The sequence below is a fragment of the Dermochelys coriacea genome, chromosome 1 (assembly GCF_009764565.3).
Source record: "Dermochelys coriacea isolate rDerCor1 chromosome 1, rDerCor1.pri.v4, whole genome shotgun sequence".
NCBI classification, from domain to species: Eukaryota; Metazoa; Chordata; order Testudines; family Dermochelyidae; genus Dermochelys; species Dermochelys coriacea.
Genome location: NC_050068.2, coordinates 39,897,958 through 39,924,685, shown reverse-complemented (window position 1 = coordinate 39,924,685; position 26,728 = coordinate 39,897,958). Strand labels below are relative to the sequence as shown.

Sequence of the window (26,728 nt, the reverse complement as noted above, 5' to 3'; positions counted from 1 at the left end):
AGAGCTTTGCATGTTTTGAAGGTCCTAATCTATTCCAGGAACAACCTCAATAAGGGAAAACATTTTCCTGGCACAACAGAAAAGGGATCAGATAGTCTACAGCTGCCAAGTAGTTTCAGTTTTGAATTGTTCGCATTTATTGGCCCTGAATTGGGTTCAAAGAGGTGTATCAAGCCTTCTTTGTGTCAACAATTTGTGAGCCTTGAAGTAACGCCAATGAACCTTCCCCCAACCTTATGCAAATATAAGGCAGTTCTAGCATGGTGGTATCTGAGGGCTAGGCACTGGAGTATGTCACATCACAGCTGATGTCAGATTGCGATAAGTCCATAACAGGGAGACTTACATTTAGCCAGGTCTTTTTTTTTTAAAGCCCCTAATGCTTCAGCAATAAAATGGAGATGGTAATAACTGCATCAAAGCTGTGCTGTGAGAAGTAATATATGTACAGTGCTTTGGAGATGTAAAATGCTTTTTATGTTAAATAGCACTGTTAGTAGCAAACAACTGCTCACTCGAAAACAGCCAGCATAGTTCTAAAAACCAGGCACCTCGTCTGAAAACTAACTGGCTCCTCCAACAAATTATTCACAAAAGTGGCTGAGAAGTGGATTAATAAAGATGGTGTGTAATTCAGGCAACATTCTACATGAGCTCACTTGTAACCTTGAGAAGGTGCTTTCTGCACCTCTTCCTGCACAAAGAAGAAGAGGCCTCCAGCACACATAATTTATTGATCCGCTGAGATTCTGCACTGGTCTAATACTTTCCTCTGACTCAGTCAATTCTCAAAACTTATAGGGTCTAAGCCAAGGCATGTGTTATTTTTCTTGGTTTGAATTGACCAGATCATGTTCCACTTACCTGCTCTTCCTTCAGCCTGTTATTCCCAGTGGCTCTCTAGAACATGCGCTTGTGACTTGAAAATCTGAAACTTGTGCCTGAAAGACTGGAGAATTGCTTAACAGGTGGTCACCACATAGCAGCAACTTAAAACAACTTAAAACAAACACCACAGTCACTGAGATACTTTTATGAGAAATAGATTTTCTTTCCTCCACATCATGAGAATAAATCCATGTCCGCTAATTACTGATTTGTTGTAGTTGGCAGTGTTATTGCAGCCATGTTGGTCCCAAGATATTAGAGAGATAAGGTGGGGGTGTTATGCTTATAAGAAGCACAAGGGAACTTTTTCAGGAGAAAAAGCAATACACTGCATTTATTGAAGATATAACAATTAGCATATGCATTTAATCACACCACACACACACACACTGTCCCGCCAGTGGATGTTAGAGTTCGGATCAACCTAGTGGCCAGCTAGGTTGATCACGGGTAGGGAGGAGCTAGGTTCTGTCGGTTGCAACACGATGCTCCAGGGAAGTCTTGGCAGGACGAATCCAAAGTTTCATGGCAAGGTACCCTGTTTATATAGTGATTTTCCTTCACTGGGACCAATGAGTTTTGCACCATCATGCTGTAATTAATTTTTGTTTGATGAGCGCTTGTTTTTTAAATTGTTTTTTTTTAGTTGTTTTTAATTACATTTTTAGGGAGTTATTTTATGCTAGTTTTGATTATAGCTGTTTTGTTACCATTGATAGGTGCTTGTTTTATTTTTAGAATAATTAATTTGCTCTTCTTTGACATTTCAATAGGGGCGTGTTGCAGCCTCCTAGTGCCCTTGTGTCTGTCTCCAGTTCCTCCCTCATACCTCTGATTCAGCGATGACCTTTACACTTATCTCTTAACAAATACATTCCTTATTCACATACAAAACAGAATTAATTTACACAGGAACATCAAATTGCATTGCAAAAGAAAACAATCATGGCATTCTTTTACTTATTTTAAAATGCAAAACCTACAACAAATTGATGACCCTCAAAGTTACTGCTTTGAAATCAGTCCAGACACAGGTTTCAGAGTAGCAGCCGTGTTAGTCTGTATTCGCAAGAAGAAAAGGAGTACTTGTGGCACCTTAGAGACTAACAAATTTATTAGAGCATAAGCTTTCGTGAGCTACAGCTCACTTCATCGGATGCATTTGGTGAAAAAAACAGAGGAGAGATTTATATACACACACACAGAGAACATGAAACAATGGGTTTATCATACACACTGTAAGGAGAGTGATCACTTAAGAGAAGCCATCACCAGCAGCAGGGGGGGGAAAGGAGGAAAACCTTTCATGGTGACAAGCAAGGTAGGCTAATTCCAGCAGTTAACAAGAATATCAGAGGAACAGTGGGGGGGTGGGGTGGGAGGGAGAAATACCATGGGGAAATAGTTTTACTTTGTGTAATGACTCATCCATTCCCAGTCTCTATTCAAGCCTAAGTTAATTGTATCCAGTTTGCAAATTAATTCCAATTCAGCAGTCTCTCATTGGAGTCTGTTTTTGAAGCTTTTTTGTTGAAGTATAGCCACTCTTAGGTCTGTGATCGAGTGACCAGAGAGACTGAAGTGTTCTCCAACTGGTTTTTGAATGTTATAATTCTTGACATCTGATTTGTGTCCATTCATTCTTTTACGTAGAGACTGTCCAGTTTGGCCAATGTACATGGCAGAGGGGCATTGCTGGCACATGATGGCATATATCACATTGGTAGAGTCCAGACACAGTTTCTGGTTGATGTATTTCTACCCATTGGCCCATTAGATCATTCCTTTTTGTTATTGAAAAAGGGTGGCGGGCAGGATATGATCAAATCATACATCAATACATTTAATGCATGCTACATTATTATTTTTTTATTTTAAATTATATAAAATACAAACATAAAATCCTACTACTATAGGGGAGCTAATAGCTTTCATTAGACCAACTTCTATTGGTGAAAAAAACAAGCTGCCAAGTGACTCAGAGCTCTTCCTCATGTCTGGAAAAGGTACTTGGAGTGTCATAGCTAAATACAAGGGTGGAATAAAGCAATAACCTATGTTTCAAGAGACCATGCCAGGTGACGTTAACAACTCATACAACAAAGGAGGATTAGTGGGTTACAGATTGTTGTAATGAACCATAAATCCAGTGTCTTTATTAAGTCCGTGATTTTTGGTGTCTAGCAGAGTTATGAATTTAAATTCCCAGGCTCATCTTTTGAAGTTGTTGTGCAGTGTTGGGATTATTAATAATATTTGAAATTATTAATATTCACGGAAAACCAACCAACACTAATTTAACCATACATGCCTTTATTAAAGCCAAAGGCCAAATGGTACTTTATGCAGGTGCTCTTAAAAAGTCTAACTAATCAGCATGTTACTACAGCCAAACACTAACAAAACATTTATAAGCATTTGATGAAGATATTTATAAACGGGCTAACCTCAGGGGTGCTGAGACCCATATTGGTTGGCTCCAGCAAGGGCAGGTAGGTATTAGCAATGAACCCTTTAAAAGATTACTTTTTATACCCTTTAACAAACAAGTGATGTCATTGCCAATTACTGATTTCAAATAAAAACCAGTTTGAGACCGTTCATCCTTAATTCCAGTCTTAATCCAGATAAGATTTACAACCGCCTTCCTTCCCAAGGCCTTTCCTCCTTATCTCTTCCCCTCCTTTCTGAGGACCAACAGCTATTTCATTGAACTTGAGTTCACATAGGAGATGATGTGGATATGGGGGTGGGAAAGGGCCGTGTTAGCTCGTTTTAAAACAGATTCTTTGATTGATTTTAAACCATCTGCAGTCACCCCTATCGGTCAGAGGCCTTCTTTTTAGAAACTTCCTCTTATTTCATTACTTATTCTTTGAACCAGATATCCTCCCTACTTCATTCCTTTTGGCCTTATGACTTAGTATTTTTGAGGCCTTCTACTTGCTAGTCAGGATCTTTCTTTACAACACATATATATTTTCTTAACCAATAAGCTAATTTTAATTCTTTAATTTTATACTTACCCTACATGCAGGTTTCCTTTGAGGATGAGGACTGAGAGGTCAGATATAGAGTGAACACTGTGTGAAACATAGTCACCTATGGGTCAGATGATGTTTTTGTCTTTTATCATTTTTCTGTATGCATTCATTTGAGAGTGTAGTGATTGTCTGGTTTCACTCACATAGTTGTTATTGGGGCCTTTAGTGCACTGGAGGCAGTACACCACATGTTGTGATAGGCATGTGTAGGACCCATGGATCTTGAATGGTGCGTTGTGGAGTGTGTTGATCATTATAGTAGTAGAGATATATCTTTAGGCTTTGCATCTGTTGGTCTGGCAGGGACTGGTGGCACTCTGACTTGGTGTGTCCTGCTTGCTTTTGATGATGAGCTTGATGAGGTTGGGGGATTGTTTGAAGGCCAGAAGAGGAGGTTCAGGAAAGATTTCTTTCAGGATATGGTTCCCATCAACTATGGACTGTAATTTTTTAATGCTAGAATAATTGATTGGACAAAAGTTGGCCAATAAAAGATACTCCTCACCCACCTTTTCTATCTGACTATTGGTAGACATTCTGAATATTGTGCCCAAACAAGGTCTGGACAAAAGAATGTTTGTGGTGGAGAGTGTCTCAGAACCCCAATGATTTGGATATGTTGCTGATGAACTCCTACACATTAGCTGATGAATATCCATTTTTGTGTGGTTATCAAATGCTAACTTTTTTTGCAATTTTGTAATAGTGGAAAATGACTTCACACAGGGTTGAGCCTAAAGGATCAGCTTCAGCCTCAATGAAAAAATAAACAATGTCATAAAGAAATTTAGCACAAGGATAACAACTGCAAACTCTGTATCCTGCAAAATTTAGGGCAATGCTTAGTGACAAAACATATGTATGTAAAATTCTGAAATTACAACATAATCTAAACAAAAATCCGGCAGAAGCCTTTGACCAAGGGGATAGGATAGTCTGTAACTGTTAAACAAGTGTATTGAATATTACTTTATTAGAGCCTGTTAAATATTTTACTCTTATATCATTAAGGGGTTTTGTTCCTACCTAACGGATTACAGAATTATTGAGTTTTAAATGTTCTAGAGGATGTATAAGAAGTTGGATTAACTGCAGTACAAAAATTTTGGTTTACTGTAGCAAGGTATAAAAGGTATGGTGAACCTTAATAAGGATCCCTAGCCTCCATTTGCCAGAAGCTGTGAATGGGCAACAGGGGATGGATCACGTGATGATTACCCGTTCTGTTCATTCCCTCTAAAGCACCTGGCTTTGTCCACTGTCAGGAGACAGGATAGTGGGATAGATGGACTGTTGGTCTGACCCAGTGTGGCCGTTCTTATGATCCAGTTCGGTCATGGCTGTCACGGATTCTGTGAGTTCAGTGGACCTCTGTGGCTTCTTCAGCTTCAGCCCACCACAGCAGCAGAGCTGGAGCAGCTGTCAGCCCCTGCCCAAGAGTAGTGGCGGGGCCGGAGTAATGGTCCGGGACCAGAGCAGTGGCCAGTAGTCAGCCCCCACCACAGAAGCAGTGGCCTGGGGCTGCTGGATTTGCAGCTGCTGCCACCTGAGCAGCAGCCTAGGGCTGGGTCAGCCCCAGGGTCAGAGCAGCAGCCATCAGGGCTAGAGGAGCAGTGGCGTGGGGTCAGAGCAGCCCCCAAGGCCAGTTGTCAGCCCCTGCCCCAGGAGCAGTGGCCAGGGCTGGAGCAGGAGCTGGCTGTCAGCCCCCGGTGGGGCTCCAACTGTTAGTCTCCCTCCCCCGAGGGTATTTTTAGTAAAAGTCCAGGACAGGTTGTGGGCTTCCATGAATTTTTGTTTATTGTCTGTGACCTGTCCATGACTTTTACTAAAATACCTGCGACAAAACCTTAACCTTAAACATTATACACTAAACGACAAAAAAACACACGTAATGTAGTGTGACTGATTTTTAATTCTCTGCTTATTCTGCTTGTTAAATTCTGCTTTGCTCATGGTCTTTCCTATGGTCTTTGCTCACTACTACCTCTATGTACTGTGGGGATACAAGAAAAGGAATGTTGGTCTGGGTAGTGTCTTGCTTTCTTGCCGGCATTGGACACTCTGTCTAATATAAAGAACATCTGCATGGACCAAGTATAATTTTGAGGTTGTTGATGCAGCAAACATATTACTACACAAGTACATTCATCCTCAGCTCTTCTGTAATGGAGTTGCACAGTCAGGAGCCTCCTGCTGAAAAAGCTCTGTCTTACTCTCCCTGTCGAGAGAGCCATCGTCACTGGCAAGTGCAGCTTCCTTGGGTGGCTGTGGTCACACAGTGTGTGTCTGTGCTACAGAAGTCACTTGGCTGATTCAGCCTGAGTCACGGCCCCTTGAGAGGGAGACATACAGTCTTTCAAACAGCTAGGATGTGTTACCAACGTATGGATATGATACCACTGTTAGGTCCACCAACTAGAACATCAGACCTTTGCAAAAATATGAGATCTCACTGCCTTCCAGTGACAGTAGCCTGCGGGGGGTATAAGACCAAATGCTACTACATACACAGGTGCCAGAACTAGGAGTGCTCGGGGTGCTACCACACCCCCTGGCTTGAAGGGGTTTCCATCATATAAAGGGTTTACAATTTGGTTTAATGGTTATCAGCAACCCCACTATACAAATTGTTCCAGAGCCCCTAACTACATAATTATAAATCTTTCATGGGTTGTTAGCCAATTATTGATAATGCACAGGAAAGACAATAACCCACGATGTACAAATAGCTGAATTTCATTAGTTCTCTTTACTATTGACTTTCCCTCAGTGGGATTTATTGTCAACATGAGAAGGCTTGCAAAGTTACAGGATACAGCTGTCATGACTAACAATTGAGAGGTTGACAAGGAATGGGGTATAATGTAGAATACTTGTGTCCCAGAGTCTGTCTCTTTATTATATATGTGTCTTTTTACTACTAGAAAGAGTTAAACCATATCAGAAAAATTATTATTACAGTTTTGTAACATTCTAGTGAATGTTTTATCAGCAGGTTTTGTACTCGTAGCAGCGTGGAGAATTTAGCAATAATAAAGACAGTTTATTAACTCAGTTTATTAAAACAGGATTCAAAAAAGAACTAGATAAGTTTATGGAGGATAGGTCCATCAATGGCTATGAGCCAGAACAGACAGGGATGGTGTCTCTAGCCTCTGTTTGCCAGAAGCTGAGAATAGGTGACAGGGGATGGATCACTTGATGACTACCTGTTCTGTTCATTCCCTCTGGGGCACCTGCATTGGCCACTGTCAGAAGACAGGACACTGGGCTAGCTGGACTTTTGGTCTGACCCAGTATGGCCGTTCTTATGTTCTTATGAGTGTCTCCTTTTATTGAGTATTGTATGAATGACTTTAGCAATCCAACACAGTTGAAAAATACTAAGTGGCAAAGGTTTCCCATTTTGTAGACTCTAAATAACTATGGTTGTAGTAGCCAAGAACATCACTTGGAGTTTTACAGTCTGCAATGTAACAAGAGGACCCCAGCAATCAGAATTACTGGCTTCCTTTCTACTGCTAACATGGGACATGTGGAGTAGTTAAATGACTTTTATATAGAATTACCAAAAGACAGACTATAAAATTATTGTAAAGTATTTGCAAACAGTAGTTTGTTATGAAAGTAGCTGGTATGTTACATAGCCCCTTCTAAAAATTCATCCAAAATAAGCAAGGATATAATAAAATTGTGTTTAACTTTAAACAATACAAACTTAAAGAAGCTGAACTTTGAAAAGATCTTTCTTACTCGATGTGTCTTGTCTGCCATGGCTGAGTAACAATCTACTGAACACAGCCTCCCCCTTATAACTGCAACAGTTGTAGTTAGAAAGACAAAATTATTTCCCCCCATTGCTATATAACCTCCTGAGTCAGTGAAATATTAACTTGAAGCCAATGTTGTACACTGGGTTCCTTGAATGCTTCTCATTCAGATTCTGGCTTGTCATTCTGGTTTACCAACAACTTCATTTCTTGCTTACCTATGCTGGAATTAACACTGTCTGCCTCTTTTTCCTGCTCCGGGACACAAGTGCACCCCACAGGGATAGTGACGTAATCCTCTGTGTACACGTAGCGCCCCCCAGCACAAGCTGAAGTGCGGCGTAAGATGACAGTTGGCATGTACACTGGGGTGCTGCGGAAGTGGAAATTCTCCTCGCCGTAAGTCCCAGTGAGACAGCCCTGGCAGAGACAGTATGCTTCAGGAATGTACTTGGGATACCTTGTGGGATCGTAGGAAATTCTGCATGGAAGTAAATAATAAATATTCATTTCATGCTTTTATGTAAGCCACCTGGAAAACATTATAGCAAATGCTGACATCAAATCACATTATATAATGTGTTGGGATTTTTGCCAGGCAAACTAGCTGTAGCTATTGCAGTCGTGTTGCTGTGTTTTGTAAAGTGGAAAGAAAAAGGGCTGGGCAGCGACTGAACTGATCAGGGTCTGGGACACAGAGATCTGACTTGCCTTATTTTCCAAAGCTGTCAGATCGAGCCAGTTGGACACGGAACTGTGTGGAATCGTGAACTCAGCACAACGGTAAGGGGTACACCAACAGGCGACTCTAACATGTTCAAATCTTCGGGCTCTCTTTCACCGGGGTTTTGAGCATCCACAGCTTTGCAGTATAAATATCCTGAACCCCCTCCTGGAGTTAGGCACCTTAGCCAGGTCAGCTGCTTTTCATAACCAATTAGAGAGAGCCTCCCCGCACCTCATCTCCCAGCGGTTAGGACACTCACCCAGGCTGTGAGAGGCCTTCTGCTCTGCCTGAGGTGGCATAGTACTTGAACCCAGGTCTCCTGCAGGGTAGGGGAGTGACCAAACCCCTAGGCTATTGGGCATTCGGGGAAGCTAGTGCCCAGTCATGCCTGGTGAAGCTGTTCCCGTTATTTATACAAAGGGAACGGCTTCAATAGGAGAGACTGTGAAAGCTGCGCCCCAGACTGCCCAATCGCTTGGTGACTAGGGTACTCTCCGGGGATGTGGAAGACTTGGGGGCAAGTCTCTGCTCCAAATCAGGCAGAGTGGAGAGCCCAGGCTCTTGGGTAGCCTATGGCATGTGCCTGCCAGTCAGCCACAGAAATTCCCAAGCTCCAGTGTGACAGTGTGGCCAAAAGAGCTAATTTGACCCTGGGATGCATGAACAGGGGAATCTTGAATAAGAAGAGGGAGGTTATTTTATCTCTATGTTTGGCACTGGTCCAACTGCTGCTGAAATACTATCTCCAGTTTTGGTGCCCACCATTCAAGAAGGATGCTGATAAATTGGAGAGGGTTCAGAAAAGAGCCACAAGAATGATTAGAGGATTAGACAATATGCCTTAGACCTTGTCTACACTGGCAAGTTTCTGGGCAGTAAAGCAGCTTTCTGCGGTGTAACTCCTGAGGTGTACACAATGCCAAGCCACAAACTGCAGTGGCAGGGCTGTAACAATCCACCCCGACGAGAGGCATGGAGCTTTCTGCGCTGGGACTACAGCGCCGCGGTGCCAGTGTAGACACCCGGGTCGATTACAGTGCTGCGACTGGCCTCCGGGAGGTGTCCCACAATGCCTGTTCTTGCCTCTCTGGTCATCGATTTGAACTCTACTGCCCTGCCCTCAGGTGACCAACCATGAGCCCCACCCCTTAAATTCCTTGGGAATTTTGAAAGTCCCCTTCCTGTTGGCTTGGTGACACGTGCAGTGGTCTCAGCGCATCTTTCCAGAAGGCCATGCTTGCTCCACACACCAGGCAATCTCCTGCTTGGAGCAATGCCGAGCTGCTGGACCTCATCAGCATCTGGGGAGAGGAGGCTGTCAAGTCCCAGCTATGCTCCAGCCATAGAAATTATGATACCTATGGACAGATTTCATGATGTATGACAGAAAGGGGCCATGACTGGGACACACTGCAGTGCAGGGTCAAAGTGAAGGAGCTGTGGAACGCCTACCACAAGTGCTGTGCCCATGAGCTGCCAGTTCTACAAAGAGCTGGACGTGATACTCGGTGGTGACCCCACCTTCAGTGCGAAGGCCACTGTGGATTCTTCCTTGGCTCACGTGCCAGTCGAGAGTGGACCGAGCCAGAAGGAGGAAATCTTGGACAATGATGTGGAGTGTGAGTGGGACCCAGAGGCAGAGGACGACTTGAAAGCCAGAGATGCATGCAGCCAGGAGCTCTTCTCTACCCTAGAGGAGACTAGCCCATCACAGCTGTCGGAGCTTGAAGAGCAAACAGGAGAGGAGGCCCCTGGTAAGTGGCTTTGATTTTGGGAATCGCTGAAGCGAGTTGTTGGGGGCAGGAGGGTTGCAGAAAGCAGGCCTGTGTATGATGCATGTACCACCACATGCCTACTCAGAGCGGCGAAACAAGGTGTTGATTGACTCCCTCACTTCACAGGAATCTGCCTCAGAGATCTCCATGAAACTCTAATGGAGATATTGGGCAACCCGCTGCTGGAAGTTCTTTGGAAGAGCTGATTTGTTTCTTGCCCCATTAAGGGTAACTTTCCTGCACCACTCTGCCATCACGGGGTGCAGGGGTGAGGCAACTATTACTGCACACAGGCGAGCTGCGTAAAGGCCAGGGCGGAAGCTGCAGTCTTGGAAAAGACCCTCCCTTGATTTCCTCTTTACCCTCAGAGGTAAGATATCTTCCGTAATGAACACAGCCTGTGGAAAATGTGGGGACAGGAATGATTATAAGCCTCCCCCCCCCGGCAAAGTGCTGGCTCTCCAAGAGCCACATGCCCAGTGTACAGTATGGTCCTGTAACACTGATTTCCACTGTCCCGGCAGTTACTCACCATTTTGGGAGTCTTGTGGCTCATGTGTGCTTGCCTGGGGTCAGCCAGTTAGTGATAGGATGTGAATAGTGGCTGTGTTTTAAATCACTGAATCGGTGGTCTGTGTGTTGCAAACAATACTGCTTCTGTAAAATGTTGCATTTTGGCTTCACAGAGATGATCTTGGGAGCCCAGCCTCCCTCTTTGTTATCGCTGGCTGAATGGCTGCGCAGAATTAGAAAGCGGCCACGAAGACCTGAAGAGGACTTTCTGCGTGATGTCATGATGCATTCTGCGGCCGAAAAACAAAAACTGAAGGAGTGGCAGGACAATAAGAAGAGGGACCGAAAGGAGAATGCGGCATGCCAGAACGAAGCCACAGAGCAGCTCTTAAACATTATGGAGTGCCAAGTGGACACGATCCAGGCTCTACTAGCACTGCAAACCAAGCAGCTCCGTGTCCGCCCTCCCCTCCCAGGTGCTGTCGCAAAACTCTTTTCAATGTGCCCCCTAGACACTGCCAACACAGTCTTATCAACCTCCTGGCTCCAGTCTGTACCCGTGGCATTCTACTCCCCCATCACAGTTCAGCCCTGTGAACTCCCAGTACCCACTGCACTCAACACCTGTCCCTCTGCAGTTTAGCCCTGCTGAAGTAGAGTACCAGCTGCACTGTACTCCAAAGGAGAAGGTTGCATAGGATACCTGGACATACACAAATCTTTAATTGTCCAGGGATCCCACCTCCTTCTGGGACCCTCCCTTCTCCCATCCCCCTCAGAGCTGATGTGTTTTTTTTGTTTGTCTCTCTCCTCTGGTTGTTGTTTATTAATAAAAGAATTGTTTTGGTTTGAAAGCAATCATTATTCTATTAATCGAAAGCAAACAGAATCCTGCAAAGCAACAGGCAATTTTCTTAAACCTTCATAGTGCATCATCTGCACCAATCACAATCACCTCCTAGCATTACAAGCACTGCACTCCCAAGCATAGCAACTAATATTAGTGGCTTTCCGCTTCAAATTCTGCCTCAAGGCATCCCTGATCCTTATGGCGCCCCTCTAATAGCCCTAGTCTCTGGTTGTTCAAACTCAACCTCCAGGCGCTGTCCAGCCCTGACTGAAGCTTTCACCCTTCCCTTCACAAATATTATTGAGCGTACAGCACATGGCTATCAGCATAGGAATATTGTCATCGGCCAGGTCCCGCCTCCCACATAGACAGCGCCAGTGGGCCTTTAAACGGCCAAAAGCACACTCAACAGTCATTCTGCACTTGCTCAGTGTGTTGTTGAACCATGTCTTACTGCTGTCAAGGTGCCTCGTATATGGCTTCATAAACCACGGCATTAAGGGATAGGCAGGGTCCCCCAGGATCACAGTGGGCATTTCAACTTCCCCTATGGTGATCTTCTAGTCCGGAAGACCCTGCCTGAACAGGCCAGTGTTCCAAAAGATGTGTGTGTCATGCATCTTTCCAGACCAGCCTGCGTTAATGTCCATGAAACACTCACGGTGATCCACAAGCACCTGGAGAACCATTCCGATTAATGTACCCCTTCCAATTAATGTACTTGGTGGCTAGGTGGTCTGGTGCGAGAATTGGAATATGCAGGCCATCTATCGCCCCTCCGCAGTTAGGGAATCCCATTTGTGCAAAGCCATCCACAATGTCACACACGTTGCCCAGAGTCACAGTCTTTTGGAGTAGGATGCGATTAATGGCCCTTCACACTTCCGTCAATACGAGTCCAACGGGTCGACTTTCCCACTCTGAACTGTTAAATGATCAGTAGCAGTCTGGAATAGCCAGCTTCCACAGTGCAATCGCCATGTGCTTCTCCAATGGCAGGGCAGCTTTCATTCTCGTGTCCTTGCACCACAGGGCTGGAGCGAGCTCATCACACAGTCCCTTGAATGTGGCTTTCCTCATCCGAAAGTTCTGCAGCCATTACTCATCATCCCAGACGTGCATGACGATGTGATCCCACTACTCAGTGCTTGTTTTCCAAGCCCAAAAGCGGTGTTTCACTGTGGTCAGCACCTCTGTGAATACCACAAGCAATTTGTGTCGTAGCTACTACACGTGGCAAGATCAATGACAAACTCCTTTTACCTTTGTAGTTTAGGAATAACTCCACTGCCACACGTGACGTGTTAGTGAGAACGAACAGCATATTGGTCAGCAGTGCGGGATCCATTCCTGCAGACCGAAGAGGCAGCACGCGCAGTACACAAACTGTTGAAAGATGGTGCCAAATGTGGACAAAAGCACAGGTACTACTGGAATGTGAAGCAATGCATCATGGGGCATTGGGACAGGACCCAAGATGCCCCGTGACCCCCTCCACCTACCTACAACTATTAGTGGCAGAAGAGGAAGAGATGCTCTGTGGGATAGCTGCCCAGAGTGCACCACTTCAAATACCGCTGCAAGTGCCGCAAGTGTGAACAGGCTATTGCACAGGCAGCTGACACTGTGAATACACAACAGCAGTTTCCCTTCAGCTCTCTCTGAGCAGTGCTGTAACTGCTGGTGCTGTAACTCTGGCAGTGTAAACATACCCTAAGATTGGTTTCAGAGTAGCAGCCATGTTAGTCTATGTCCTCAAAAAGAACAGGAGTATTTGTGGCACCTTAGAGACTAACAAATTTATTAGAGTATAAGCTTTTGTGGGCTACAGCCCACTTCATCGGATGCATAGAATGGAACATATAGTAAGATTTTATATATATATATATATATATATATATATATATACACATACAGATAAGTTGGAAGTTACCATACAAACTGTGAGAGGCTAATTAGTTAAGATGAGCTATTATCAGCAGGAGAAAAAAACTTTTGTAGTGATAATCAAGATGCCATATGTATATAGTCTCTAAGGTGCCACAAGTACTCCTGTTCTTTATACCCTCAGATTGAGCTCCTTGAGTCAATCACTATATTTAGCTTAACAAAGAAAAGGTTAAGGCATGACGTGATTAGTCTGTAAGTATCTACATGGGGAACAAATATGTGATCATGGGTCCTCCATCTAGCAGAGAAAGGTATAACACAATCCAATGGCCGGAAGTTAAAGCTAGACTAATTCAGACTGGAAATAAGGCACACATTTTCAGCAGTGAGAGTAATTAACCATTGGAACATTTTACCATGGGTCATGATGGATTCTCCATTACTGACAATTTTTAACTCAAGATTGGATGTTTTCTAAAAGATCTGTGCTAGGAATCACTTTGGGAAGTTCTATGACCTGTGTTATATAGGAGGTCAGACTAGTTAATCACAATGATCCCTTCTTGACTTGGAATTTATGAATCTATGAATAAGAACTTAGCAAGAGTCAAAGACGGGTAGGATGTTTATTCAGATAATAAGAATATCCAGTTATAATAGTTAATGGTAAAAATAGAGTATTGGAAGGGAGGTAAAATCTCATGCCTCAGGATTTAAGCCAATCTCTAACTAAAAGGCATCATGATTAGACTTTCATGGAGGGCAGGTTACCTTACATCTGCCTACTCTGGGGTTCTTGTCCCTTTGTTTGAAATACCTGGTGTTGGCCACTGTTGGAGAAAGGGTGCAAACCTAGATGGACCACGAATCTGATCCAGTCTGGAAACTCCTGTGTTCCTATAAGAGTTAAAATTTCCCTCTTCATTGAAAAGAATGAAGATATTTACTCATGTGTGATGCAAACTAATCAGGTAACTCATTACTTCCTTACATTCTCTAAATTAACTAGTTGTAAGCTGTCATGCTGGACTTCACACTGGTTTCCTGAACTACATTTCCCAGAATGCCACAGGCCTAGGATCAAGGGTTACACTCACTTCCCAGATATAAAAGCCCCAGCCTGTTGTTGTATCTTTATTTTAAGGAGCATGCGGTTGTGGGTAGACTGGAGGGATCCCCCTCAGTCAGAAACACAACTGATTTCAACAACCCCATAATAAAGTAAATTTTGGCAATCGATGCATAGTTTGAGTTATACCATATGGTATGTTGTTGTCTCTCAAGCGTAGGCTTTTCCCACAGAACATGAATAACTCCTTTAAACTCAAACGTCAACAGCATTACAGGCCTTTTGCAACCTTCCTCTTTCTCCACTATACCTGCTCTCTTTCTCTGGGTAATAACTGTGTGTTTCAAGATTACCACAAGTAAGATCACCATGAAATAAAAAGATTTGGAGCCAGCAAAATGGGGCTGATGAATAATCTTCATCTCCTCCATTGATATATGTAAAACTTTCACCTCACACGGAACTGTGACCAGTAATTCCTATGTCACACACCTCTGCCACTTGATTTAGGTTGTTATTGGATCCCGAAAGCACTTCCAGACTGGCATCTTACAATCTGAACTGTGGGGTTGCTACCCTAGCTCCATAGTAGTAAAAGGAATGGAAGAAATCCAAGCTGATTCTGAGCCAAAGCCTGGATCCAAATTCTGGAAAGGTTTTGGAGCCAGACCAGAACTGAAGCTATATTCTGGACCCCAATGTCCCTGAACTTTGAATCTGGATCCAAGTTTCTGAGGCTTCAGCCCAAATCTTAATAGGAAACCTTTACTGTAAAGCCTTATTGTCTTTCTGTGCTATGCCTCCTTTGGTTTGAATTGATCAGAGGCTGCTGTCATGAAAAGTCTGTCCGTTTTAATGTCTTCCTTTCATACAATCTGTGCCACTGCACACCTGTTCCTGTACTCATGTGTAGAACATGAATGTTCATGCACAGGGTCCAGGTACATCCTCAACTGTGGCAAATCAGTGTAGCTCCATCGCTCATAGGATTTCAATTCATAACAAACTAGTTTCTTTCCCTAGAAAAGGACTAAAAATGTTTTATTTGTTTATAAGAAGTATCAGTACAGAATAGGTTGGGGGAATGCTCTAATTTCACATGAACGCTTTCCCACATGTGACTAAAGATGTGACCACGTAATCAGTGTGTTATTGGTGGTTAACGCTAACTGGCCTTTAGACAGCAGTCCAAACGTACAGAAATGATCTCCTGGCAGTCAGCTTTACACAGATGCTGTGTTTAATGTTTGGTCTAAATAAATTTAAATTCCCTACTGAACTGAAGTGGCTGGTGAAATGTGACTAGTTTTTGGCTTTACTCTTTCTTGTGACCCTGTTTGAGAGCTCCCAGTGAAAAGCAAACTTCCTGCTGTTTGCTTAGTATGATTGCAAGCTTTGAAAGGCCACTTTGTCAGAAGCGGCAACACTTGCAAAGCATTGACTTGTCTAAAGATCTAGTTGTCCTATAGTGCAGTGCCTGTAGGTGATCTTCAAAATCATACTTTATCACTTGTATTGCACTTCACAATTTCTGAACGCTGTACATGCACTTGGTTAGATTCAGTGCTGGGATGAGCACGTGCAACCCTGTGGGATTGCAAAGTCAGTGTCAGTGTGTCCATTTACACCATCAGTGAGTTGGCCCAATATATATGTAAAACAAATTAAGTGTAAAGTGAGTTAATGAAAGAATCCTAGCAACACCTCCAGTAGAGAAAGGTACCTCTCCATAACAAAACTAGCAGCATTGAAATCTCCATCATGTAAATTGGTCAGAATGTTCAGTAATGGGAGGATGCTCTGCATTCTAGAACTCTGATAAGATCCAGCTGATCATTACACAGATGCATTAAAATAAGGATCTGATTAATAGCAGATTTGTGTTCTGCTGCACCTCTGTGCTATTCCACTATATTGTACAATAATGCTGAACTCTGTAAAATGTCCTGGATATGGTGCTTGAAAAAGTCAATGGAAGTTTACTCACAAGAAAAATACCTTCCCTTATATAATTTTTTTAAAAGTATTGCAGTTTTTTAAGACAGCCTGAGCTTTAGCAAAGATGAAGATTGATTTTTCCTGTAATTCTTTACTAGAATTTTAAATACATGAGCACTAAAACTGGCATTTTTATAGAGAGAAAAATCATTTGTAAAAAACAAAACAAACACACTAACAAAAACCATTATCACCTGGGAAAGGGATGACTAAACATTAGATTATAATAAGCGCATATGCTGTATGAAGAAGAGGGCATTAGAAAGTAAAGGATATTTATCACCTTCTCTGGATGCAAAAGGGGAAGCAGGAGAAGGCTCCAAGAGGAAATCAAATCACAATTGGTGCTGCTGTAGCAAAGTTCCATCTGACTCTACCTTAAATATTTTGTTTTACTAAGTGTTATTCAGCAGGACTCAGTGGGGGAATAGGATGGCCAAGAGGAACCCAGCAATTTAGCTCCTGTTTAGGAAATTTTGGAGATGTTTGTTAATGTATTTATCTTACGGTATATCTTACTATGTAACCCACTGCTGAAGTAACAACCTTTAAGTATGTTGTAAAAAGGAGATAGTGATTATTTCATTAGCAATGACAATGTGTTGGATATTGTACAGAACACAAAAATAAAGGAAGTCTAAGGCCTCAAACCTGCTTCAGAATCCACTAGTATGGACACTTTCTCCCAGTCCTGGGGGCTGCAGAAGCTGATCCTGATGCAGGATTGGGTCCTAAGAGACAGACACAGAAGAGGCTATACTGGGGAATCCAGAGGTGAGAGGGACTTCATGGTTATTTTTGTGTAATGTATCTAGCCACTTCTCATGGGACTCAGGGAGAAATGGATTTTTTGGAGGGACTTGAATACATTCCTACCAATCCGCTACAAATGATTATTACACTATTTATATGCAAAAAGAAAAGGAGTACTTGTGGCGCCTTAGAGACTAACAAATTTATTTGAGCATAAGCTTTCGTGAACTACAGCTCACTTCATCGGATGCATCCATGAAGTGAGCTGTAGCTCACGAAAGCTTATGCTCAAATAAATTTCTTAGTGTCTAAGGTGCCACAAGTACTCCTTTTCTTTTTGCAAATACAGACTAACATGGATGCTACTCTGAAACCCACTATTTATATGCTGGAGGATAAAAGTGAATCTGATTAATACACCTGCCTTAGTGGAATGCTTCATGCATCCACAAGTAACTGAAGTTTTGCCATGGATGTCAGGGAGACCAGGATATACCATGATTCCTAGATTGAAGATCAGATCCAGCAAACATTTAGTTGTGTGTAACTTTACTCGTGTTGAGCGGCTCTGCTCACATGAAGAAAGTTGCTCATGTATCTGTTGATACAAATTTAGTGTGTGGGGATTTTCTTACTTTAAGTGGGCGCAGCCCCTCCTTTTCAGGGCAAGCAGCACTCTGCAGGTGGCAAACCAAGCACTAGTACCAATGTTTCTGAAGCAGTGCTAAACTTGAGCAATGACCAAGAAGCAGAGGGCTTGCCAGCTCCTCCTAAAAGCAGATGTCTGTTGACTCCAATGCATATCCATGTAATATCATTAGAAAGGAAGAGCAGTCCTTGAGTAGAACTATGACCATTTAGACCATAGGCAACCTACAGGGCTCACTGTTGACAGGAGCTCTTGCAGTTGGTGTCATTTTAAAAGGTATGGATAATTCTGGGCCCCATCTTGTGAAGTGCTCAGCAAATCCAGTGGGATCCTGAGCGTGCTCAATTCCCATTGACTTTCATTTAGTGACTTCAGTTTACAGGCTCTTTATAGCTCTGCAAAGTAACAGAGTGATATGGGTAATTAAATTTCATACTACAGGTCGTATATTGATCTTCTTTGGCCAGCAGGGTGGGATTTCAATATCAGGCAGATGTACTTTATGCATTCCCTCTCCAAAAACCTCCCCCTGAAGCACCACGGGTTAGGTACTGCCAGCAGCGAGATCCTGGACCAGATGGGCCTATGGTGTGATCCATATGGTAACTCGTGTGTTTCTGAGGGGTAGCAAGCCAAAAATGATGCAAGTCTTGATGTTTGTATAAGCAAATGAAGGACCAAAGGATAGGAAAGCAGTAATAAGTGCAAAACAAAGACAAGGGAAGAGGCTGCAGATGGATCGTGCATGCATCCTTCCAGCCTAAGTCGATTGCTTTGAAAATATATCTGTGTAGCTGGATATAGAATTACACACTTGGATGAGGGGATATGGTAGGTGAGCGTCAGACATTAGAATTTCAGTGCAGCATTTGATTCTTTCTCAGGAACTCTTATATGACAAATCCCAGGTGGTTTGGCTTGGAAAGCTGTCATATGAACTGAGAGATTAAACAAGGAACTGTGATAAATGGCAGTGTGCTGAGCTGGGGGCAGGTGCCCTGGGAAGTACTGCAGGGCTTGGAGGTAGGCCGGGACTGACTTAACCTCTTAATTATTAATGATGGGGGATAGAATTCATGATGGGGGTAAAAACAGGATGTTCATAATGAAATCTGCAGATGCTGCTGCATGGGGAGCTGTTGCAAATGTCAAATGAAGACAGAGAAATAATACCAAAGATCCCAGACAGATTAAAATCAGGGGCAGAAACATAAGTTTGAGAAAAACTAAGCTAATGCACCTGGAAAGAAAAAGAAAAATCTATAATGTAGCTCTTGAATGGCAGAGAGAAAACTGGAGAGCACTAAGGCTGTTAGACTTCTGGGTGATAATGTGTTTGTGGTATAATCTGAGCACTTTTAGACTGCATGTTCAGTGGTATCATGTCATGGAGTAGGGGAAGGAACAATCCCTCTGCATGCAGCATCAGTGTGATCACACCTTGAACTCACTTCAGGGCACCCTGCCACCAGAAAAACACTGGCAACTTAGCAGAAATTTAGAACAGAGCAACACATGAAGGTCAGAGAGGTGGCGGGCAGTGGCTTGCAAGGAAAGTTAGAGAGAAGCTTGGCTAAGAGACTTCTAAAGTGGGGATGATCATTGTGTACAATGACTCAAAGAATGAAAACATCAAGGAGGGAGAGGAAATATTTGGGTGGCACTTGCGAAGCTAGTTAACCACTGCAACAATTTACCCAGGGGTGTGGTGGATTCTTCATCACTTGAAATCTTTAAATCAAGATTGCATATTCTTTTAAAAGATATGCTATTGCTCAAACAGTTACGGACTGGATTCAGGCACTACGGGGTTAAATTCTATGGCCTGCGATACATAGGAGGCCAGACTAGATGAGCTAATAATCCCTTCTGGCCTCAGATGTCTATAAAATCATAGGCTGACATTAAGAATTTACAGCACCATAGACAGTAGAGGACAAGAGAATACATGTCTTAAATAAGATAATACATTTTTATTGTTTGTCTTATGATGGCTCCTGGAGCCCCATTATTGTAATGATCTAATAAAAGTCTGAATATCAGGCAAATTTTCCTGCCAATTAGATTTATTTTTAGGCAGTGAATGCTAGGTCTCTGCATCACTGGGCCAGGATTCCCCTCCAATCATGTATTACTTTCAAACATTCTTTTGCCTTCATTATGAGCTCCAACTGAAAATTTAAACTAAAAATAAAAATCAGTCCTTATAAAACATGGGGAGCTTCTCTGTTATTCAACACTTTTTCCCAAGCTGCCCCCTCAGGCTTGGGAGGCTCCCCATGAACATCCCCAAAGCTACCTCATTGTCTTCTTTCAAAACCCTCCTCAGAATTCTCCTTTGCCATGATGCCGACAAAAAGTGTGAGGCCAATGATATGCAGAGACCACTGCTCCTCACACTAACCAATACTGTCTCACTGTTTCCTTGTGCTCCTCGTCTGACTGTATCCATCTTTTGTCCCTTGTCTTATATCAAGAATAGCTTGTAATCTCTTGGGGGCAGGGAGGGTCTTTTTGTTCTGTTTGTACAGTGCCTAGCACCCTGGGGTCCTGGCCCCAGACTGGGGCTCCTAGGTGACACAGTAATACAATACTGTGAATAAATATTAAAAGTCTAGGGTTACTTGAATGGCTAGAGAAAGGTTGGGGCTGTCTGACTGGCATAGTCTGAAATGTCTGGAGGAGAGTGCAGTGGATTTATGGCTTTCTGATCCCCCTTTTCCTAATACTGGCCCCATGCCTGTGATTGGTGCTGGGTGGACAGATTGCTGTGCCCGTGCTGAGCTCCACTGAAATCAAAGAAGTCTGCCTACGCCGGTACGATGGCAGAATTGAGGCCTCGCTTTGTTGTTCTTATCCCAGGTAGACCAACATCCTGAGAGGACCAATATATGGCAGAACAAATGAGCGTGAGTTAGTTAAGTTATTGGTATGTGCTAGTCTCAGCATTTCAACATATTTGGGGTTTCTGTGAATTTTTTATGTAGCTATAAAAAAAATCCTCAATGTTTACAAGAAAATGTAATATTCCTAAATATATTAGTTTGTCTATAAAGGCCTCATTGAGCAAATGAACTGTTTTTATCTCACATAGGATTATTTTTTGAGCTAAAAGCAATCAGGGAACATGCCACAAAGTAAATATTTATTGGAGGTCCCTAATGAGGTGGTATTTTTATCTTCAAGACCGCTGCACGACTCTGACTTTGTCCTTCACTCAGGGCATCATAATGGGAGCACATATGAAATTTAAAGAGAAATACAAGGTCTTTTGGGTTTGGGCTTGTTTTTAACTCTCTGTTGTTCACAATCTTCTTTTAGAAGATTGAAAATAAAGGACCGAGTCCTCCATTCCTTCTTCAGGCACAACACCCAGATAAGTACAGAGGGCAGGATCATGGCTTATTTTCAATGCTTTAAAAAACTCTCATTTTATTTTATTTCTTTGTGTGTGGCCTGGCATCCTGAGACAGAGGAGCCAACCCCTGGAGACAGCGTTTGCAGTGGGGAATGTGAGGGTATCTCCTTGGAACATCATAACTGTAAACATGGCACATGTTGCACTCGGATGCGTTTTAGATCCCAGGACAGTGGTCTGGCTTAAGGACACTAACTGCTATGAAATCCAGGCTCACATGGTTATGCTGTCTCCATGCGCACTCTTTTGCTACTATTTATTTTTAAATATTTTTGTTACTCAACAGGATTATCACCCATAGCCCCATGGGGGTTTCTAACCTAAATCAAGGCACTGTGAAAGCACAGGGCCTCCTGCCTCCTCATCCTGATCTTTTCTGGATTTCTCAAAATCGCTGAGTTTCAGTGGGAAAACCCCTTCTGTCATAGTGAGAGTGGCTACCCCAAAAGGAAAGCTCAGGTGGCATTACCAACCCCTACACAGGAATAATCTACACAAAGGACAACGTGGACCTAAATTTCAGATTCCAGGCTGTCTTCAGGACCAGCAGTTAGGAAAAACACTTTTTTATTTCCGAGTTTCAGCTATGGTATGGAAGACCTTGAGAGCCAAACATGAAGCCCTGTGGTTTTGCTGATACTGAGGGCTTGTCTTCACTACGGGCTAAATCGGCACTGCTGCGATAGATGCAGCGGCGTCAATTTAGCAGGTCTGATGAAGCCGCGATAAGTAGATGGGAGAGTGCTCTCCTGTTGACTTCAGTACTCCACCTCCCTGAGAGACGGAAGCTGTGTCAACAGGGGAGTGTCTCCCGCCGGCATAGTGCGGTGTAGTCAATCTAAGCTATGTCGACTTCAGTTACGTAACTTGTGTACCTTAACTAGCGTAACTTAGATCGACAGACCTTGTTAGTGTAGACAAGGCCTAAGTCACCATTCAGAATATAACTGCACTTTAGGATATGGTAGCTTTTCTTTATTTAGTAACAGATTTTTTTAAGTTCACTGTAATGTCTCTCTCTCTCTGAGGAAATCATCTAAAATATTAATGGTTCCCACCATTGTTGGTGTTCTGCTCCTGCTTTCTTCATAGTTTATTTTCTCTGCTAAAGGCCAAATGCCTCCTAAATGTTTATCTTTACCTTGGATTGGATTTCCTTTATTTATTTTCAGTGAAATTTTAGGTAATCGAGTCATGTTTCCACCCCACATTTCTCTCATGTACGTATCTGTTATTTCCTGCTGTAACTGAAAAAATAAATGTACTGAAAATTCAGAGCTCTTCACTGAAGAGGTTACTGTTCCTTAGTCCCTGTGGTTATATCAGATTCCTACACTGTCGTGGGCTCTGACACCCAGTCAGATGCTTTCTTTCAAAAGGTGCAATTTATTAAACTGTAAAGATTGTGGAATTCATAACCAATGTTCCCTTTCCAAACGGCATCTATATAATGTCCCATCTGGTATAAAGCTTCGTTTCAATGAGAAGTGTAAAAGTGCCACTAAACTACAGGCTGACTTGACCAATTGTGGGCGTGTACCTCCATGGAACAGCTGCAAAATCATGGGGGATTCTTGGATGCAGTTTTATAGGAGGGAGTTGATTCTGCATGGGGCAGAATGGTGGTGAAAAACTTTCTAGTTAAGAAAAAAAAAACGTAATGTCAACTCCATTTTCTTGTTCACTTCTCTTTTTAGCCTGTTTGATGCATTTCTCTGGCAGCTTTATATTTTTACCTGCACTATTTTCTAGCATATTTTATCTCTTTAAAGCCATTTGTCTGTTTCTTTCTAATATCTTTTAACCACTGTGCTCCCCAAGACGATTCCTCACACCTCAGATCAATGCTCCTGAACCCAGCCTTCGGCCCTTCACTTAGTTCTTCTGTCACTGCAGCGCAGCAGGCCAGGCCATTCACACACAATTGAGGCATCAAAGGAAAGTCAAAATGACTCCTGGGGTAGTGAGTGGGCTTCAGCCTTTTTCTTGGGAGGAACAAGGGAACTTGACATTACAGTATTGTCAATGTTAGGGGTAAAATCCTGGCCCCATTGAAGCCCATGGCAAAGCACCCATAGGGCCAGGATTTCACTCCAAGAGTTTAAACTCTCGTGTGTTCCAGCATCACTAGTCCATGTGCAAATTATTGTGAGACATTCTCTTAGAGCAGGGGTGGCCAAACTGTGGCTCCGGAGCCACATGTGGCTCTTCAGAAGTTAATATGAGGCTCCTTGTATAGGCACCGACTCTGGGGCTGGAGCAACAGGAGCCAACTTTCTAATGTGCCGGGGGGTGCTCACTGTTCAACCCCTGGCTCTGCCACAGGCCCTCCCCCAACTCCATCCATTCCTGCCCCCTCCCCTGAGCCTGCAGTGCCCTTGCTCCTCCTCCCCCTCCACAGAGCCTTCTGCACACCAGGAAACAGCTGATCAGGAGGTGTGGGGAGGGAGGGAGGGAGAGGGGCTGATTGGCAGAGCTGCCGGTGGGTGGGAGGCCCTGGGAGCTGGGTAGGGGAGCTGATGGGGGAGATGCTGACATATTACTGTGGCTTTTTGGCAAAGTACATTGGTAAATTCGGGCTCCTTCTCAGGCTCAGGTTGGCCACCCGTGTCTCAGAGACTCTGATGCTCAACACACCTCTGTATCGGGAGGCTTGTCTGAATGGAGCTAGGTCCTTACGTGAAAAGTAGAATCATGCCACAAAGTTACAGAAAACCTTTTTGCATGTTAATTAAGGGATCTCAGGTTTTCAGAAGCATAGATTTTAAGCCCAGAAGGGACCATTATGATCATCTAGTCTGACCTCCTGCATAATATGAACCACATGAGCCTTGCCTCAGCAATTTCTGCACAACTTGCTACTGGGCTAGAGCTTATCTCCCAGAAAGATATCCTGTCTTGATTCCAACCTTCCTTCTCAACCCGCCTTTGCTGTGCCCTGTGCCAGGGGAACAGCTCTGGTCTGACAAGAAACAGCTCATGAAGAAGACAATGGCAGTGGTGGCCCCAATAATCCCCACCCTTGGCTTGTGCCACCCTTGGGAGTGTAGCAAAGTAAATAGAAGCTCTAGTCACCTGTAAGACCAGGGGGAGACGCTGTGCAGGTTAATAGGGAGGCGGTACTTTTTCTCACTGGCTGCTCTGCCCCCTGCCGGACAGCTCACGTTATGGTCTTTCTCCTGCGGTTCCAGCTGCAGAGTGTGGTGGAAGGCGCTGAGCATGCCCGCGGTGAGCCTCCCATAGAGCTGCTCCAGCAGCTCCTCCGGCCGGTCGACGCAGGTTCGAGTCCGCACGGGGCGCCTGTTCATCTTGAAGGCCTCGGATGCGGGGTGACCCAGCCCAGCAATGAGAAGAGCTGCCAGCAGCACCCAGCCCTATAACAACACAACGAGAAACGACGCTTCCTCGTGGGCTGCTGCCCTGCCCGCCCCTGCAAGCCACGGGGACAGGGGGCTGCAGCAGGGCGACTCGTGGGAGTTGGGGCACGTCGCTATCCCCGAATGCAGCGCAGCCCTCCCTCCTCCAGCCCGCAGAGCTGGGTCGCTGAGCTTTCCTAGAGGGGCCCGCCCTGCACAGATCTCGCCGCTCCCCTGGCACCGAGCGAGAGCGCAGCTCCGCTGGGGCAGGCGGGCTCTGCCTCCAGATCCTCCCGCCGGTTCCAGCTCATCCCAGCCGTCTGCAAACGCATCGGCTCTGGAGCGCGGCAACTTTTACTGCCCCCCCCCGGGGACGCTGGCTCTGAATCAGCCCGCGCCAAACAGGAACGAGCCCCAAGGCATCAGCTGGCAAAAGACCGTCCGGGGGGAGGGCGGAAGGAGTGGTCGCAAGAGAGGGAACTAGCAGTGTCTGCCCGATCGCCTGCTTTCCCTGGCCCCCTAGAACGGAGCTGTTGGCCCCCCCTCCCCCTTACCTGGCCTCGCTGCATGGTGGGGCTGGCTCTCAGGCGAGCCCGGCCGCGGGAGCACGCCGATGGCAGCGCCGGGGTGTCGGAGACTCGGCCTCGCGCGGTGGAGGAGCTGGAGCGAATGTTGGCCCCGCGCCCCGCGTCTCGCTGCAGCGCCCCGCGCCCCGGGTGCCAAGAACATTTTAGACGCTCCCAGCGGAGGCGAATTTTCAAAGCCTCGAGCTCGCCTGTCCCGGCGTACGGGGTGGGGGTGGTCACCGCGCCCGTGGCCGAATATGGCAAGCGCCCAAGGCCGCTGCGCTGAGCTGTGCCAGGAGAAGGGAACAGCTGGATCTACCTGGATCCTGCCAGATGCTGCCCGTGTCAAAACCCAAGCCCCTAAATTGTACCGTCAAAATAGAGACTCCGCTTAATTGCTCCTGATGCTCCCGCCTCCCGCTGCATCCGGAGCATGAGCACTGCAAAAACCGGGATCCGGCCCCTGGCTGCTGCTGGATCCCGCCATACTTTGGGCCCTAACCTGCAAATTCTGATGTTTGAACAGGGAACACGTCCAGCTGCTCCTACTGCACCCAGAAAACAGGCGCGAGCGCCACAAAAATTCAGTGACGGCCCCTGGATCTAGAGGGATTGGGCGCTTTTGGGCCCCAAATCGCAATCTGTACAATGGCCATAGAAAAGAAACCGAGCCACTCCTACTTCACCTGAAAAACCTGTGCGCCGCTGCACCGTAGATCCTGCTGATTCCAGCATTCAGCTGAAAGGTGTTTAAAATTAATTTAAAGAGGTCTCAGTCCCCGACACTGCTTTGAAAAGTTCACTCAAGACAAGAGCCAGCTACTGGGGCTACCACACCTAATGTGATCAGTCCCTCTGCAAAATGTAAGGGTGGTGGTTTGCAATTTAGCTGTATCTAGAAAGATCAAGATAGGAGCTCTGGGCTGCTATAGCTTCTCTGGAACACAGTAGTTTGGAATAGAGTCCTTTAATGTACAAGATCCCGGTCTAACCAGACAGAAACACTTTGTGGGCCTAAATGGAAAAATAGGTACAGCCCTCCTGGATCCAGGCACATATGTGGGCTTTTCAAGTGTGCCAGGAGGAGCATTTCATATGGGGCCAGGAGCTGCTGCACTTGGTCTCTATGTAGTAGAATTTAGAGGTTTGTGGCCCCAAAAATTCTGCATTTGGCATGGTCCAGGTGTCTCATATGCTTGTGCATTGATCTTACATGGGGTTGTGCCAGAAGCTTCGCTTTCAGTTATCTATTTTGATGGTAAAATCTGGGGGGATTGATGCCCCAAAATAATAGGCTCCAGGTGCTGGCTATGTGTCTTTGCAGAGCCACTGAAGAGGGGTAAATTGGGGGGTCTGGATTTTTTTTTTCAGTGAATTTGGAGCAGTTGCACTTCTTTAAGTAGCTGAGATTGGAATTTATAAAAAAAAACCACAAATCTTGTGTTGTGCTGCTGTACTACTT

At 44.6% G+C, this 26,728-nt stretch overlaps 1 protein-coding gene across 1 annotated transcript; it reads right to left on the bottom strand.

The window, feature by feature from the left end:
• Positions 1-6,652: 6,652 nt before the first annotated feature.
• Positions 6,653-25,780, bottom strand: IL17D (interleukin 17D). The gene is made up of 3 exons (XM_038388156.2): positions 25,255-25,780; positions 24,420-24,718; positions 6,653-8,183 (listed from the first exon to the last, which is right to left on the bottom strand). The coding sequence occupies exons 1-3, from the start codon at positions 25,267-25,269 to the stop codon at positions 7,865-7,867; spliced, it is 633 nt and encodes a 210-aa protein (XP_038244084.1). The 5' UTR covers positions 25,270-25,780; the 3' UTR covers positions 6,653-7,864.
• Positions 25,781-26,728: the final 948 nt, after the last annotated feature.

Coding starts and splice junctions, on each gene's coding strand:
- IL17D (XM_038388156.2), bottom strand. Junction 8,184..24,419: donor GTCTCCCCCTGGTCTTACAG/GTGACTAGAGCT, acceptor ACTTCCATGCAG/AATTTCCTACGATCCCACAA.